Genomic DNA, 18954 nt, shown 5'->3' on the forward strand with positions numbered 1-18954 from the left:
TTTACAAAAATTTGAATTGATTAATATTTGACTTACAGTGAGTAAAAGGATAAGGTGGCATATTGGCAACATGCAACTGTAGGTGATCCCATAAAGCAATACCTTTGATAAATTGCCCAGTTCTGAAAGAGGAATAGGAGGTGAAGAGTAGTACCGCATACCAATGTACATGACTTGTGTGGGATAAACAGCTCTGTTATTGGAGGCAGAACTCAGATTTAATTCTTGATGCTGTGCTCCTTATCCTGTGACTTAGGCGAGTTGTTCACTAACCTGGCTGAACCCCTGTCCTGTTGGGGTGAGCTGAGCATGTAGAGAGCAGGAGGGAGGTGCCTAACATCCCCACCTGTGTCTTCCGAGTGACTAGCTTCCTTTATGTTCTCAGGCATCATCCCTGTTTAACTAAAAAGTAATCACACCATCACACATGGCTTATAGAGAATTATTTCTGTCAAACTCATGAAGATCCTGTGCATTTTAGACACAACTTTCCTTTTAGGGAACCATTAGGGAGGATATGATCAGATTTGTTTAAAGTTTAGTTAAGAAGCAAATATGCAGTATTTAAATTATGCCTGGCACATTGAGGGCACAATGGCAGTTTCTTCTTCACAAAGGGTGATTTATGGTTAACAGAAAATGGAGAAAATAGTTGCTATATTGAGTTTATTCGCTCACTCTTTCCAGGATTCGGTTTAACATAAGGGCTGAATACTTTTGTTCTTATGTATATCATTGATGCTCTGAAATGTCCACTTTGATTTGATTTTTTTGCTTAAAACCTCAAGGATGCTGTTGTGAGGGTGCTTTTGCTAAGGGAAATGATGTCATCAATTCTGAAGTCCATTTTCTTTTTCTTTTCTTTTCTTTTTTTTTTTTTTGAGATGGAGTCTCACTCTTGTTACCCAGGCAGGAGTTCAGGGGTGCTATCTCGGCTCACTGCAACCTCCACCTCCCAGGTTCAAGTGATTCTCATTACTCAGCCTCCCAAGTAGCTGGGATTACAGGTGCCCGTGACCACGCCCAGGTGATATTTGTATTTTTAGTAGAGATGGGGTTTCACCATGTTGGCCAGGCTAGTCTTGAACTTCTTACCTCAGGTGATCCACCCGCCTCAGCCTCCCAAAGTGCTGGAATTACAGGCGTGAGCCACCGCGCCCAGCCGTCTGAACTCCATTTTAATGATAGGGAACACTAATGAACTGCTATAAGCACAGCTATCAGGAAGCTCAATTGAAATATTTGTGTTAACTCCTGGAAAAATTTTTTTTAGCAGTTTTGTATCTTGGGAACAAGTATTTCTGCCGTGTTTAGAACAATATGTGAAAATGCTTGTCAAGTGAAAAAGTTTAAGTATGTTCTGGGAAACACTGCCCTGTGCTTAGTGAGGTGGTTCTAAGTCCAACCCAGGGCAAGGCAGGATTCACTTGTAGACTAATAGCACTAACAGAATTCTTGTACAGACCACATAGAAACTTTAATAGCAAGTTTCTGATAATGACAGCATCAGTGATAGTCACGTTAAAATTTTACGGAGACTAAAATTCTCTGCCAGATTATGTCGAAACAAATGTGTAAGTGCAGATGTCATTTATCCATTAGTTGGGTTCTCAGATGAAGTCTAGAAGCACATTCTCTACTCAAGAGTCCAAACATATTCATGTTAATCTGTTTTAAATTTGCTTTTTTGGAAGACTGGAGCTGTCACTTAAACCACAGGAATATATCCATTATAAATGAAGGCAGGCATTACTTTTCACCTGAACTGGATGATTTTTAGAAGTATTCCTGATGATATCGGGTTCATGAATGATTTCCCGTGTTAAAGGTGATGGAGCATCCAGTCTAGAAGAATAATTGTTGAAACTTGACACTTGTTTGTTGGTAGTCTCCCTGCCTTAGGGCCTATTGGAAACAATATTTTTGCCACTAGGGATCCCTGTGTTTTAAGAGACCTAACATTTGTGGGAGCTTTGTCCTACCAGCTTCGTACATTTCTCATCCTCACCAAAGCTGCAGTGAGAGCTTCTGATGGGTGCTGGACAGGCACCACCTACCTTCATTCCCTCACCTGCTACCTTGCTCTGGCATTTTCCCTCACCTGGACTGTTGCCATCCCCTAGTCACTGGGTCCCCTGCTCCTACTTGCACCTGCACTCAGAAGCCAGAATGACCTTTTAAAAGCATCCATAAGACCCTATCATTCCTCACCTCAGAATGCTCCACTGCATTTAAAATAAAATCCAGCTCTGCAAACCCATGGGATCTGACCCCTCCTCATATCTACCTTATCTTGTACCCCTCTTCCTCACACCCCCTGCATTCCAGCTACCCTGGCCTTCTTTTCGTTCCTTGCCCAAGCCTGGGCAATCATCTTCCTCACAAGCTTTATCGCTACTGTGCGTATCTGCATATGGCAGATTCTTCTTGATATTTCAACACTGGTTAAATTTTTCCTTCTTGGAGAAGCCTTCCCTAACCATCCAGTCTAGAGCAGCCAGCTATTTCCTTTAAGTGGGTTATTTAACAACATCTATCTCTGACACTTTTTATTTCTTTTCCTCCTCCAATTAGAACGTAGGCTCCACTAGAGCAGAGACCTTGTTCATCTTTATCTGATGTATCCCTAGGCCTCAAAACAGCTATTCAGGAAATGTTTGTTAAAGGAATGTATTAATGAATGAAGCAATGATGTAGCCAGTATTTCTAAGTTAATTGATAAGTTTCCAACATAAAGCAAAAAAGCCTTGTCAGTGTGTACAGCCATGTCACTGCTGAATGTACACTTTCCTTTAAAATAGCAAAATGAAATCTCAGATCATCAGGCCTCCTTTGCTGAACCTCTGAAGTTCAGGAATCCTAGTCTGGGAACTTCCTTGCTTTTGACAGAGTGTTCACAGCGCAGAGATCCTAGAACAGAATTTGAATTGGTTCTTCTGCCACTCCCTCAATAGACTTAATTTGCAAGTAGTTTTGCCCCCGGGGGAACCCTGCCTCTCCTATTAATACTGTCACTGAACTCTATTAAAGTTCTCTGCCAACATAGGTCCCCTTCCTTGAGTAGGGGCATCAGCTGCTTCCTTTGCTTATTAAAATGTATTTGGGTACATGTGGGATCAACCAAAGATTCTTGGTGTTTCAGAAGCATAGGCAAATTTATGCGCTGGCATTTGGTACCAGTTGGATTTGGAAGCATGAACATATAGTGGTAAGGTGGATGCTTCCATAGTCACCATATCTATATATATATATTCTAAACTATATTTGTTGATTTTTCTGCTCACGCATAGAAGATCTAAACATTTTTTAACTTAAAAGCTAAAAGCTTACTGCAGATAAACCAGATTTTCCCAATCTATTGAGTGTTTTTTTCAACTTTTTCAGGTTATCTGTGTAAAGTATTGCTTCAGTGAACTAAATAAAACCTTTATAGACTCAAATAGTTAATGAAGCCTTCAGCCTGACCCACACAGTGGTGGGAGAGGTCTGTGCTTGCTACAGGGCTGGCGGCTGCCTGCCCTCAGAGCTTTATGCCCTTGGGCCTTGTCAGTAGGATCAGGTAGTATCTGTCTTCACTTTGCAACATTTCTTTAGATTTCTTGCTGTGAATATAACAGTGTCTTTGGTTCTCAGGAATCCTAGAATTTTGGAATTTTAGAACAGAAAGGGAAGCCACGTTCTGTTGAGGTCACAGAGCATATGGCAGAGTTGGGCGCGGAACCCACTTTTCCTGCCCCGTCACAGTGCCTCCCTGCGCTCTTATTTATTCCTGATTTCCCTTCTAGCTTTCTGAAGTAGCCTGTGATGTTTGTGTCTAAAGTTTAAAACTAGTTGTCTTGCGACTGAAAGTTAGTGATTTTTTTTTTTTTTAAATCAGACAAGTGTTCTTTCCTGTGAAAATCCTTTCTGTCCCCACAGACTTAGTTAAAGCCCCCTCTCTGGGCTGTGTTCTCACACCCTGGGCATGGTGCTTGGCTTGCTTCTTGAGGTAACCTGTCTGAATGTGCATTCCTTGAAGCAGGGGACTGGGGCCTGTGGCCTTACTATTGTTTCATTTAGTTTTGTTTTTTTTTTAAGTTTCCAATACTGATTTGTAAATGTGCAATTCTGTTATGAAATCTTTGTCTCCATATTGATGAATCTTGGTAACCCTTTGCAGATTTACAGTGGCCATTGTGAAATTAATTTTTGAATTATTATGTCTTCATAAAAATCCTGACTTTCTGCTTCTTACATAATCTTAAAAAGTCAGTCAGCTCCACAGGAGCTGGTGTATTGGCCTTCAAGATTTGAGCTTAGCATGGCCAAAAAGCTTGTTTTTTACAAACCATCAGAATTGTCCCTGCATCTCAACCCTTTATTGTCAACTTTTTGAAGATATTTAATAATGACCAGTCCTGAATTTTACCATTTGGTACTTTGAGGAGTAACTTGTCCCGGCTGCCCCTTCAGGGCCTGTGTGGTCTCTGAGTTTGGCCTAGCTTTGAGCTGAAACAATGGAGAAGCCCAGTTATGCTTTCTGAGGTTCCCATGTCTGCCAGATGATCCCTGAGTAACAAGATGATGTCTCCTTAGCGAGGGTCAGGCGGCCTTGCAGGACCTGCCTGTGTCCGTCTCGCTCTCAATCCCTTTTCCTCACCTCTCATCACTCTCACGCACCCCTTCCTTCCTGCTACATCAGACCACGTAACCTCACGCAAGTAAGTGCATGCGATCCTCCATACTGTTCTGCTTTTGCTTGATTGGAATCCTCTGCCTAGAACTTTTTCCATTCTTTCTTTTACTGTTTTTTTTTTTGGGGGGGCGGGCGGGGGGAGGGTGGATGGAGTTTCACTCTTGTCACCCAGGCTGGAGTGCAATGGCATCATCTCAGCTCACTGCAACCTCTGCCTCCCCAGTTCAAGCGATTCTCCTGCCTCAGCCTCCCGAGTAGGTGGGGTTACAGGTGCCCACCGCATACACAGCTAATTTTTGTACTTTTAGTAGAGATGGGGTTTCGCCATGTTGGCCAGGCTGGTCTCGAACTCCTGACCTCAGAGGATCCACCCGACTTGGCCTTCCAAAGTGTTGGGATTACAGGCGTGAGCCACTGCACCCAGCCTCTTCTACTGTTTCTTTAAACACAACTCAGGAGGTGATATTGCCAAGAGTGAGGTGGATTGGAGTTAGGCATAGGGAGGGAAGTGCTGTCCCAGTCCCAGCATGAGCCTCTGGACAGATGGAGGCCACCTGCTGCAATAGGGAGGACAGGAGTCAAGCAGATTGGGGGGTTGGCAGCAGGCAGGGGGTGGTGCAGAGATCAAAGGTTTGGATGGAAAAATGTTCGGTTTTAGGTGCTTCTGAGATATCCAGGTAAAGAAGTGAGAAGAAGAGTTGTATTTATGGATCTGAAGCTCAGTGAGAGGTCACAAAATTTGGAATTGTCATTGTATTTGAAATGAAGTGGATGAGCTCTCCAGGAAAGATAATTTAAAGAGTGAGATGGATTTGTAAAGAATTGTGAAGTTTAGAAATAGAATATGAGAAATGGGATATGCAGAGACAAGTGGAAATGAGGAAGAGTAGCCAGAAAAGATAGAAGGAAGCCAAGAGGGTGTCAAACCTGGAGAACTGAAAGATGAGGAGGGATGCCACCTAGGATTGATTGGCTTGTGGGGAGGTCATGGTCACCTTAGCGAAGTTACTAGAATTATGAGGAATATACTGAAGTGTGAGTGAGTGGGAGGATGTGGTGACAGCATGAGAAGAAAATTCCTTCCAGAAGCTTGGCACCACAGAAAAGTAGAGAGGTAGGGCCCTACTAGAGGGAGTAGGAGAGTGGAAAGTGAGACCAACAGCAGGTTGTTTTGGTTTCTTTTTGGGATTTTCTTTTTGGATGGATGATACTAGGGCATTTTTTTTTTCATGCAAATAGAAAAAATTCAGTAGAAGGGCCAAAGAATATTACTGTCTTCTAGCTTGCTCGCAACTGATGGTTTTTAGCAGACTGGTGGATAGTACTCTATAGTCACAAATACTTATGTTAAGTAAGACCCACTTCTCCTATAAATTTACACTTGAAATATAAAAGAAAAAAAGGTTGATGTTAAAAAGTTTGTCCATTTGAGTCCTATATCCTCGTTAGACAGGTAAATGGTATGAAGACGTTTTCTTTTATGAAATGCTTTGTTATTCTGTAGGAATCCTGTCTTACACATAAATGACAGAAATTTATATTAAGCGTTTTCCTTCACTAAATCTTTAGTTTGTGTCTTTTCATAAAATGCCACTGAATTTTTATGTCCGCAAGAGAGGTAGATAAATTTGAATACAGAAACTAATTTAGCAGTCATTTAGTTAGGAGATGGAGATTTTAGAGCTGCCACTTCTAAAAGTGGAAAAGATGAGGATTAACTGACTTTTTTTTCTTGCTTCTGTGGAATAAAAAATTAGAGCTGAAAAGGAACAAAGCCCAAAATGCATGGCAATGACCGTCTTTTTATAGGTGAATTAGATTGGGGATTGTGAAGATGATTTCATTCACACCTGCACATGCATCCTTTGAAGCTCATTTACCATTTCTTTTGGTGTTCATTTAATAAGTATATTCCTGAGAGAGGGATATTGAAATATGATATACGTTTCTTTAAAAAAAATTAAGGACTCCTCTTGCCATCTGCCTAGCATACTTATGAATGTCCTTACCCCAACTTTTAGGATTTGGAGTTTCCAGGAATCCAAACCTTTAAAGCCTGAGCAAAACACAATTGTAAGGTAAATTTAGTATAAGGAAAGGACAGTTTCAGTCAAAACTAAGCATAAATACATTTTGTCTCACTTTCTGTTTGGGATTTCAAGTGATGATGTTTGCTTCCAGTAACCCAAATAATTGGCAGATAGTTTGGTGCAAAGTGAACCTATCAGAAGAGAAGGGAACCTTGGAAAACAATAGTCTTTAGTTAGTTGGAAAGGGAAAGCTGTGATTTTAAATGGCAGCACCATCCTAGAAAGCAAGGAATGAGTATAAGAAAAAGAACCAAAGCAATGTAAATATCTTGAAAATCTAGTTGAAAAGAAATGTTTTGGCATTTGGGTTTAAGAGTGAAGGAGAACACTAAAAGCTTATTAAAATAACGAGTTTAAGTTAGGCATATTATATTGTATTGTATTTATTTTTTTGAGACAGAGTCTCTCTGTGTCACCCAGGCTGGAGTGCAGTGGTGTGATCTCGGCTCACTGCAAATTCTGCCTCCTAGGTTCAAGCAATTCTTGTGCCTCAGTCTTCCTAGTAGCTAGGATTACAGGCAAGCACCACCACGCCTGGTTAATTTTTGTATTTTTAGTAGAGACAGGGTTTCACCATGTTGTTCAGGCTGGTCCTGAACTCCTTACCTCAAGTGATCCACCCGCCTCGGCCTCCCAAAGTCCTGGGATTACAGGTGTAAGCCACTGCGCCCAGCCAGACATATTGTATTTAGATGTTGATATTAGTTTGCCATTAAAAATCAGGTTATTGCTTGCTTACATTGGTATATGGGTGGGGAAGAGGAAACAAGTTTTGAAATAGAATTTGCTGATCTAGGCCATCCATACTGGTTTATTTGTAGGAATAATAAGAGCTTATGTCCTTTGAGAAATGTGGAATTAGATATTGATTCTAGTGAGATTCCAGCATTAAAAAAGACGTACATTTTAAAGTTTTATTACTTTATCTCTCAGTAGCCTTGACAATTTTATTTTATTAAAAGTGGCCAAAATGGCAACAATTTGCATTTATTATATTATGCCTATAGTGCTGGAAAATTAATATACCTAGGAAATATATGACAAGGGCATAGTAGATGATTTTGAGGTATGAGCTGCTGTGAGTTGTGTGATATACAACAGGTAAGGTATTATATGGTATAGTCATAGATGGTAATGGTACATTATTTTATTCTTTAGATTATTGGTAGGTGGTTGTTGGGCTCTATCCATTTTACATTTTTATTTAGCTTGTGTACTGCTGACTCTCTGCTTTGGTGATGGTCCTGGATTTAAGACAAAAGCAGATGCAAAACGGTTTCCCAACTAGGCTGATAACACTAAAATCATGGGATATTCATTTGCTCAGGAAATAGAATAAGCAATTTCCTGAGCAAATGAACACAAGCTAAAGTTGTTGATTTCTGCCTTACGTCACAGTCCAGAGTAGGTGGGTCATGGTCCATGAGGTCATCCAGAGACCCATGCTGGAAGGGGTGGCTCTGTCATTCCCCTGAATGTGACATGTCCAGGACTGGGTTTAAGACCTGCACATCCAGCCAATGGGAAAGGGAAATCTAGGGCAAGTGGCTTTGTCTTTATGAAGATGACCTAAACATTGAGTGCATTTTTCTTCTGTTGTCTCCTTGGTCCAGTCTTAATCCACAGCCACAGCTCATTGTAGTCTCAGGCTGGGTGAAGGGGCACCTGCTAAATCTGAAAGCTTAGTTACCAAAAGAAGATGAAGAAAATGGATTCCAGAGAGCATATTTCCGGCACAGACTAGGAGCTCCTTGAGATGGGGGGTAGTGGTTACAACAGATGAATCTCTGTTTCTAAACCACAAGCAGTGCTTGGCTTATATTTGGTACTCAGTAAGTGTTTGGTGGGTTGAATTGACTATTAAAGCTAATCCTTTCCCTTCCAAAAGATGGAGTTTGACCAGAAGCTCTAAATTCTGCAGCCCTCCACAACCTTTCCTCCTCCTCTACTGTTTTCTCTATATATTTATGCCACTTTCCAGGATAAGCATACAAAAGAGAATATAATATTTACTTTTAAGATTTGCTTGAAAATCTAAAATGTATTATAACAGGAAAAAAGAAAGTCTGTTCATTTTATTTGCATCACTACCTTTCTCTGTATTCAGACTCGATATTTACATATGCTCTGGGCAACTAAGCACATGCCAAATTGATATGTCTCTTTTATTCAACAGAAAGAATATCTGGTGATTGTGAAAGTAACCGTAAATAGAAAACACAGATATAGCATTTAGTTTATAACCTAGATTGGTATTTGTGATGCTTCCTTCTTCTTCAAATTATTAAACATATTTTTATATATATTGTGAAGATAGGAACTAAGAGTTACTGGTTTTATTTTTGCACAGTTCTATATTATACCAATTATATAATTTGCTTAAAGCACTACACTAGTCCTTTGCTCATATTTTTACTATAAAATTATAATTAGGAAGGGAAATTATATGACAATAATGAGATATTTGTACTTGAGATACTTACTCCATATACCTAAGGTAAGTAATTGCTTAAAATGACATGGGATCTACTTGGCGTAATAGCAGCTCTCTTGCTGCTTAGAGCAAAAATCTGCTTTAAAAACATTGTGGAATATCTTATTAGTAGGAGAAAAAATGTAATAGCAAGAAATAAGTTATTTAGGTATTATCACGTTCAGTGTCCTCATTTGGCACATGCGGAAACTGAGGCACGAAATCCTGAAACATCTTGACTTGCAATCTTTGGGAAGATGTTCATATTTTAGAAGGTCTTTTTAAAGGATGTATCAGCAGATTATTATATATTAAGATCTGTTGTTTGAGTTCCCTATGAGATATGAGATAAATTTACCTTTCAACACTCAATGGAAATAGGGGGAAGCCAGGAAGAAGATGAGAATTAACTTGGGAGGGAAGGAGAGGTGATCCTGCCTGTGCCCCTGCAGCTATGGCCAGTGAGACAGATCCCGAGTCCCTGAAGAAGCTGCTGTTGTAGCTCAGTTGCTAACTCAAAGAGGGATAACTGGATTAAGAGAAATCGCATGGGAAAGGCATTTGTTCCTTGAAGTATCTGTAGATTCAGGGGGTTGGGAGGGCCCCTGTGTAGAGATAGGAAGGGGGAGGGAAATGAGAAAGAATGTCTGCTTCCGTTATTAAATCATCCTTCCAAGGGATTGAAATATATATGCAGGTGATACAGCAAATTTTTTTAATTGAATGTAAGATATTTAATTATTATGACATTTCTTTAATGTCATTTAACAATCCGTTGTGGCAAAAATCTAATAGGAATAAAGCCTGTGATCATTACAGATCAACTTTTCCTCCTAGATAAATGTTAGTTTTGAGTGCCTGGTGGGCACCCATCTCAGTGGTGAAGTTGACAAGTCATCTGTCCAGTGTGTGGAATAGGATGGGGTTTGGTAGCATCTCCCTCTCTGTGGTTCTCTTGAGCCTTTCACGGTGAGCATCCTAGTTTTCTTGCACGGAGTGACCTGCTCTTCCCTTTTTTCTGCTTGCAGAACAATCAACCATGACGACCGAATCTGGATCAGACTCGGAATCCAAGCCGGACCAGGAGGCCGAGCCCCAGGAGGCGGCGGGGGCGCAGGGGCGCGCGGGGGCGCCCGTGCCGGAGCCGCCCAACGAGGAGCAGCAGCAGGCCCTGGAGCAGTTCGCCGCCGCTGCAGCGCACAGCACCCCGGTGCGGAGGGAGGTGAGCCCAGGCCAGAAAACTAATGACGCAGTGTTTGCTGAGCTGCTCCAGGATCGGCTTTAACCTTGGTCTCTTAGCCCTAGAGGCAGCTATGAGGGGTCATCTGCTGTTCCCCTTCTAGCCCCAGGCAGATGAAAATGTATGCTATTTTAAGGCTTTCAGTGAATGACATTCCACAACCTTGCCTGGTAACTCCTTCTTTTAATTAAAACACTGAAACTCACTGAAGTCCAGACTGGAGATTATTGGTCCTATCTGGATTTAGAGGAAAGATAGACACCAAACTGAGAGCTTTAATTATGCTTGTGGTTGCTTTTTCCTTCAAGTCTAAGGGCTAGAGTGAGTTTGCATTTCCCCAGGCATCACCCTGGCCCTAATATTGCAGATCTGCTTTTATTATTATTATTATTATTATCATCATCATTATTATTATACTTTAAGCTCTGGGACACATGTGCAGAACGTGCAGGTTTGTTACATAGGTATACACGTGCCATGGCGGTTTGCTGCACCCATCAATCCATCATCTACATTAGGTATTTCTCCTAATGCTATCCCTCCCCTAGCCCCCCAGTCCCCGACAGGCCCCAGTGTGTGATGTTCCCCTCCCTATGTCCATGTGTTCTCATTGTTCGACCCCCACTTATGAGTGAGAACATGCGGTGTTTGGTTTTCTGTTCCTGTGTTAGTTTGCTAAGAATGATGGTTTCCATCCATGTCCTGAAAAGGACATGAACTCATCCTTTTTTATAGCTGCATAGTATTCCATGGTTTTTTAGTGGATCTTCAGGTAGGTCTTTCCCTCCCTATACACATCTACATTTTCAGCTCTTTTTCCCTGTACATGTTTGAGTAGTCAGGAATAATGCATTACTTTTAAAAGTTTTAAAGTATGGTTTTACATGCGGGCCTTGAATAAGTCCATATTTAAATGTCTTTTGTCTTAAAACTTCAAACTTGGAATCAAAATGTTTTAGAGTGCCGATTTGTATGTGGTAAAGCAATCTGGAGTCCCCACAAGTGATTGGCCTCTTATATGTCAGAAGTGTTTCAAACTAGAAATTCTAAGATGTTGAGATAAGAGATATAATCAGCATATTAGTGAAAATCTTTGGAAGTCATAGCATTAAACTATATATTTGCAACCTGATTATTTTATTTCTTTACCTAGAGTATTTGCAGGTTTGCCTTTTTTTTTTTCAATTTTATACTTATTAAAAATTTGAGGCCGGGCTCAGTGGCTCACGCCTGTAATCCCAGGACTTTTGGGAGGCCTAGGAGGGCGGATCACCTGAGGTCAGGAGTTTGAGACAGCCTGGCCCAATACAAAAATTAGCTGAGTGTGGTGGTGCACGTCTGTAATCCCAGCTGTTAGGGAGGCTGAGGCACGAGAATCACTTGAACCCAGGAAGTGGAGGTTTCAGTGAGCCGAGATTACACCACTGCACTCCAGACTGGGCGACAGAGCAAGACTCTGTCTTAAAAAAAAAAAAAAATTTGAGGTAAAATGTACAAATAAAACTTACTATCTTTTTTAAGTGTACAGTTCAGTGGTAATAAGTACATTTATATTTTTATATAAAAAATATATATTATATTTTATATATATGTATATTTTTTAAAAATTCCCTTCATCACTCCTCCTCCCTACCATCCTCCCTATCCTTCCCAGCCTCAGGTAATCATCATTCTACTCCCCATCTTCATGAGATTCCATTTTAGCCCCCACATATGAGTGAGAAGATGCAGTATTTGTCTTTTGGTGCTTGGCTTATTTCACTTAACGTAACAGCCTGTAGTTCCATCCATGTTGGTGCAGATGACAAGATTTCATTCCTTTTTTATGGCTGAATAATATTTCATTGGGTGTATATACCACTTTCTAAAAATTCATTCTTCTGTTGATGGGCACTTAGGTTGATTTCATATTTTGGCTGCTCTGAATAGTGCTGCAGTAAACACTGGAGTGCAGATGGCTTTTCTATATATTGATTTCCTTTCTTTTGGACATATATCCAGTAATGGAATTGCTGGATCATATGATAGTTCTATTCTTAGTTTTCGAGGAACCTCCATACTGTTTTTCACAGTGGCTGTACGAATTTACATTTCCACTAGCAGTTATGAGGATTCTCCTTTCCCCACATCCTTGCCAGCATCTATTACTGCCTGTCTTTTTGATATATGCCATTTTAACTGGGGTGAGATGATATCTCAATTGTGGTCTTGATTTGCATTTCTCTGATAATTAGTGATATTGAGCATTTTTTCATATACCTGTTGGCCATTTGTATGTCTTCTTTTGAGAAATATCTGTTCAGATCTTTTGTCAATTTTTAAATCTCATTTCTCTTGCTATTGAGTTGTTCGAGTTCCTTAGATATTGCGGTTAATAATCCCTTGTCAGGTAGACACTTTGCAAATTTTTTCTACTATCCTGTAGGCTCTTTGTTCATTTTTTCCTTTGTGGTACAGTAGTTTTTTGGCTGGATGTAATCCCACTTGTCTATTTTTGTTTTGATTACCTATGCTTTTGAAGTCTTATACACAAAAAAACTTTGCTCAGACCAACCTCCTGGAGCATTTCCTCAGTGTTTTCTTCTAGTGGTTTCATAGTTACAGGTCTTACATTTTTAATTCTTTAATCCATTTTTATTTGATTTCTGTGGATGGTGAGAAATAGAGGTCTAATTTCATTGGTCTCATACAGTTATCCAGTTTTCCCTACACCCTTTACTGAAAAGACTGTTCCCTATTGAATGTTCTTGGCACCTTTGTCAAAGATGAGTTGGCTGTATGTGAGGATTTATATCTGAATTCTCTATTCTGTTCCATTGGTTTATGTATCTATTTTTATGCCAGTACCATGCTGTTTTGATTATTATAGCTTTGTAGTAAATTTTGAAGTCAGGTAGTATGATACCTCCAGCTTTGTTCTTTTTAGTCAGGATGACTTTGGCTATTCGGGGTCTTTTGTAGTTCCATATAAATTTGAGGACATTTTTTCTAATTCTGTGAAGAGTGTCATAGGTATTTTGTTAGGGATTCCATTGAATTTGTAAATTACTTTGGGTAGTATTGCCATTTTAACAGTATTAAGTCTTCTAATCCATGAGCATGGAATATCTTTCCATTTTTTGCATTCTCTTCAATTTCTTTCATCAGAGTTTTATAGTTTTCCTTACATCGATCTTTCACTTCTTTGGTTAGATTGCTTCCTAGGTATTTTATATTTTGTAGCTATTGTAAATAGGATTGCTTCTTGATATCTTTTTCAGATAGTTCACCATTGACAAGTTTAAACACTACTGATTTTTGTATGTTGATAAATTCTGCAATTTCACTGAATTCATCTATCAGTTCTCACAGTTTTTTGGTGGAGTCTTTAGGGTTTTCTAGGTATAAAATTATGTCTTCTGTGAACAAGACTAAGTTGACTTCTTCCTTTTCAGTTTGGATGCCCTTTATTTCTTTCTTTTGCCCAATTGTGCCAGCCAGGACTTCCAGTATTATGTTGTATAATACTGAAAGTGGGCATCCTTTACTTGTTCTAGTCCTTAGAGGAAAGGCCTTCAGTTTTTCGCAATTCAATACAATGCTAATTTAGGTTTTTCATATATGGCATGTATTATTTCGGGGTATGTTCTTCTATACTGATTTTGATGAGGATTTTTAATCATAAAGACATGTTGAATTTTATCAAATGCTTTTTTGACATCTATTGAAATAATCATATGGTTTTTGTTCTTGATTCTGTTAATGTGATGTATCATGTTTATTGATTTTGGTATGTTTAACCATCTGCATCCCTAGGATGAATCACATTTAATCATGGTGAATGATCTTTTCAGTCCCCTTTTTAATGTACTGTTGAATTCGGTTTGCTAGTATTTCACTGAGGATTTTTGCATTAATGTTCATCAGTGATTTTGGCCTGTAGGTTTTGTTTTTGTTGTATCTTTGTCTGCTTTTGGTATCAGAGTAATATTGACCTTGTAGCATGAGTTTGGAAGTATTCCCTCCTCTTCAATTTTTTTTTTGAAGAGTTTAAGTAGGATCAGTATTAGTTTTCTTTACATGTTTGATAGAATTCAAATGAAGCCTTCAGGTCTTGGGCTTTTTTTGATAGAAGACTTTTTATTATAGCTTTGATCTCATTACTCATGACTATTTTGTTGAGGTTTTCTGTTTCTTCATAGTTCATTCTTGGTGAGTTGTATGTATCTAGAAATTTATCCGTTTCTTCTGGGTTTTCCAATCTGTTGCCATATAGTTGTTCATAATAGTCGCTAATGAGTCTTCATATTTCTTAGGTCCCAGTTGCTATGTCTCCTTTTTCATGTCTGATTTTATTTATTTGGATTTTCTCTCTTTTTCTTAGTCTAGCTAAAGGTTTGTCTATTTTGTTTATCTGTTCAAAAAACCAACTCATTGTTTTGTTGATCTTCTGTTTTTTTTTTTTTTTTTGGTCTCAATTTCATTTATTTCTGCTCTGATCATCATCATTTCTTTTTTTCCTAATTTGGGGTTTGGTTCATTCCTGCTTTTCTAGTCCCTTGAGGTGCATCGTTGAGTTATTTATTTGAAGGCTTTTTACTTTTTTGATATAGACGTTTATTGCTCTCCACTTCCCTCTTAGTACTGCTTTTGTTATAGCCCACAGATTTTTTATCTTGTATTTACATTTTCACTTGTGTTTTGATAATTTTTTTTTTAACTTCTTAGTTTCCTCACTGACTCGTTGGTCATTCAGGGCATGTTGTTTAATTTCCATGTGTTTGTGTATTTTCTGAGGTTCCTCTTACTGATTTCTAGTTTTATTCCATTGTGGTCAGGAAAGATACTTGATATGATTTTTTTTTCTGTTTTTTTTTTTTTTTTTGGTTTTTTTTTTTTGAGTTTGTTTGGACTTGTTTTATAGCCTAAGACATGGTCTGTTCTGGACAATGTTCCATGTGCTGATGAAAAGAATGTATTCTGCAGCAGTTGGGTGCAATGTGTAAATGTTGGTAAGGCCTGTTAGATCTAGTGTGTAGTTTAACTCCACTGTTTCTTTGTTGATTTTCTGTCTGGATGTTCTGTCCATTACTGAGAGTGGAGTGTTGAAGTCCCCTACCATTATTGTACTGCCGTCTGTTTCTCCCTTTAGATTTACGAATGTTTTATATACTTGGGAACTCTGGTGTTAGGTGCATAGATATTTATAATTGTTTTATCTTCTTGCTGAATTGTCCCCTTTATCATTATGTAGTGACCTGCTTTTTCTCATTTTAGTCTTAGATTTGTTAGTCTCTCTTATATAAGTATAGCTACATCTGCTCTTTTTTTGGCTTCTAGTTGTATAGAATGGTTTTTTTTTCCACCTTTTTACTTTCAGTCTGTGTGGGTGAAGTGAATTTCTTGAAGCTAACATATAGTTGGTTCTTGTTTTTATATCCATTTACCTACTTTAGGCCCTTTAATTGGAGAATTGAGACCATTTACATTCAGTGTTATTGATAAGGACTTATTACTGCTGTTTTGCTGCCTGTTTCTGGTTGAAACTCCTCTTGTTCTTTTTTACATGGTTTTCCTTTGTGGCTAAGTGATTTTCTCTGGTAATGTGTTTTAATATGTTGCTTTTTATTTTTAGTGGATCTATTATAGGTTTTTGTGTTGTGGTTACTATGAGGCTTACCAGAAACATCTTATAGATACAGCAAGTTATTTTAAACAAATGACAACTTATCTTAGATCACAAATTTAAAAACAGAAACAAAGGCTAAAAAAAACTACACATACAAACATGCACGCACATACACACACACCCCAATTCTATACTTTAACTCCATCCCCATTACATTTTGACTTAGTTGTCTCAATTTGCATATTTTAATATTATCTATCCCTTCACTGGTTGCTGTAGGTATTATTGTTTTTGATAGGTTGTCTTTTGGGCTTCATACTAGAGTTATGATTGTGGTAGTACTAGTAGTACATTGTACACTGCAAGTACAGTAAGTACAGTAATAGAGTATTCTGGGTTTATCCATGTACTTGATTTTACCACTGGGTTTGATACATTGAAAGGTTCATTTTTATTTTTTGCACATTAGTGGTTTTTTATTTCAGATTGAAGAACTCTCTTTAGCATTTCTTTTAAGATGGGTCTGGTGGTGGTGAATTCTCTCTGCTTTTGTTCTTTCAGGAAAGATTTGATCTCTCCTTTGTATTTGAATGATAATTTTGTTGGATGCAATATTCTTAGATGACAGCTTTTTTCTTTGAGCACTTTAAAAATGTCAGTCCACTCTTTCCTGGCCTGTGTGGGTTTTCTGTTGAGAATTCTGTTACCAGGCAATTTGGAGCTCCTTTACCTGTTATTTGTTTCTTTTTCTCTTGCTGCTTTTAGGGTTCTGTCTTTGTTCTTGAGCTTTGAGAGTTTATTGCTTTGTGGTATTCTTATTTAGGTTGAATCTGTGTGATGTTCTCAGACTTCCCTGTACTTGAATATTTATATCTTTCATGAGTTTTGGAAAGTTTCCTGTGATTATTTCTTTGAATATGCTTTCTACCCTTTGCTCTTGCTGAGCTGCCTCCTGAATACCAATAATTCTTAGGTTTGGTCTTTTGAGGTAATTTTCTGTACCTTGTATGCACTCTGTTCCTTTTTGTTCTTTTTTCTTTTTTCTCTGTGTCTTTTCAAATAGCTGGTCTTTGAGCTCACTGAATCTTTCCTCTGCTTTGTTCATTCTACTAAGAGCCTCTAATGAGTTCTTCAGTTTATCAAATGTATTTCTCAGTTCTGAGATTTCTGTTTGATTTCTTAAAAGTATTTCAATCTCTTCATCAAATTTATCTGATAAATTTCTGAATTGCTTTTCATTTTTATCTTGAGCTCATGAGTTTCCTTAAAATTGGTATTTTGAATTCTTAGCTCACAAATCGCCATCTTGTAGGGTTGGATTTTCCCTTGTCTTTTTGGGGAGGTCCTGTTTGCTATTGTTTCTTGTGGGTGGGTGTCTGTGTCTTTGTATAGAAGGATTAGTTTTAAATTGCAGTTTTCTCTATCTGACTTGTTTTGTTTTTTATTGGATATGTTTGCTTAGAAATTTTTTACCGCTAGGCCTCTGCCACCTCTTTGGCCCTAGGTGGCCTTTAAGCCCAGATCACCTTGGCTCTCGTAAGCGATGGGAGTGCCGCTTGTCCTGAATGAGGGAGGTCCCAAAGGGATTATCCTGGCAATGTGGGATGGCTGACTAGGAGTTTGTGTCCAAGGGATCTGTGGAATGTGCCTTCTCCAGTGTGGTGCTGCTGAACAGCCACTCTGATTCAGTGTCTCCTTTGGCCAAGTTACAGAGCAGAGTGTCCAGGACTGGGGTGGTGGTCCCATCTCCCGGCTTTTTCTCCGCCTGTCCTCGGGGATATTTCTCCCTTCAGACAGTCACATCACTTCCTTCCCATGGGTTAAGGCAAGGGCAGGTCTCCTGCAGGGAATCCCAGGAAGGTGGGACAGCTGGTTGGCCACCTCAGTCTCACTTTTCCAGTATCATTTTTCTACGAGTTGGGGGAAGATTTTCTGCACTTTTATTGCCGGGCAGAATCAAGGGGAGGGGCATCATGACTATGGAAGTCCAATTCTTACACCATCTGCGTGGAGTTTTCCTACTTCTCTGTGGCCTCAGGATCTGTCTCGTCCTCATATTTGAGTTCCAGGTTGTTGCTGGTGAAAATCTTGTGCTGTATATTTGTTTTAGGTTTTCTGTGGAGGGATGGGAGGAGGGAAACCAGCTTGCTTCTGTGCCACCATTTTAAAATGAATGTCACAAGTTCTGCTTTAAACAATATTAATAAATAACAATTATTTTCACTCTATAAATAGCTGCTCTGTCTCATCTCAGATGCTTTGTGATGGAGAGCAGGGAGATCCCATCCCAGCTTAGTAGACAAACCTAAGGAACTGTTGTAGCCATCATGGTTTTCTTTTACCTTTTCTTTTTGTGGAGGAATGATGATGATAGTGTTTGGCTTTCTTTTTGTTTATTTTTTTTTAATCTTCAAACATTTAAAATTACTAAAGTAAATGTTTGCTTTTTCTTCCTTCTTTCCTCTTTACTCTGAAATGAAATAACATGAAAATGGGAGATAATTATAGAAAAGTATGAATATCTATACCTAGACATGATTAAATATACTTTCTTTATCTTCTGCAGTCAGATACAAAACAAGAGAAATGACACTAAGAGGGAGAGATGACTGGCTGCAAAAGGCAGAGACCTTGAAGTCCTGTCTCTTCTAGTCATTGTTTTACCATCTTCGGAGAACTCATGCAAGTCCCCAAGCCTCACTTCGTCTACAAAATGAAGAGTTCAGAAAAGATAATTTCTGAGATTCTTCCACAAAATTCTTTGATTCAGGCTAGGAAGCTATCTGTTGGAAGTAAAATGAAGCTGATTTTGGTACATAGTAATGATTAGAACATGGGTTTGGCTGGATTTGAATTCCATTCAAATCC

The 18954-nt window shown here is 38.9% G+C and overlaps 1 protein-coding gene across 50 annotated transcripts in view; it reads left to right on the forward strand.

Annotated features, from left to right (window-relative positions):
• The window catches only part of EPB41L3 (erythrocyte membrane protein band 4.1 like 3), a 236951-nt gene that overhangs the window by 130096 nt on the left and 87901 nt on the right, over nt 1–18954 (forward strand). For 41 of the 50 annotated variants that reach the window (XM_016933355.4, XM_016933350.4, XM_054672326.2 and 38 more), the window contains one exon: nt 10267–10460. In XM_016933355.4, coding sequence (XP_016788844.4) covers nt 10278–10460 — 183 coding nt within the window. In that variant the 5' untranslated portion in view covers nt 10267–10277. Of the gene's footprint in view, nt 1–10266; nt 10461–18954 lie in introns of those variants that run through there. The other 9 variants (XM_016933356.4, XM_063795989.1, XM_054672361.2 and 6 more) reach the window with 1 other exon arrangement.

Source organism: Pan troglodytes, chromosome 17 (genome assembly GCF_028858775.2).
Source record: "Pan troglodytes isolate AG18354 chromosome 17, NHGRI_mPanTro3-v2.0_pri, whole genome shotgun sequence".
Lineage (NCBI taxonomy): Eukaryota > Metazoa > Chordata > Mammalia > Primates > Hominidae > Pan > Pan troglodytes.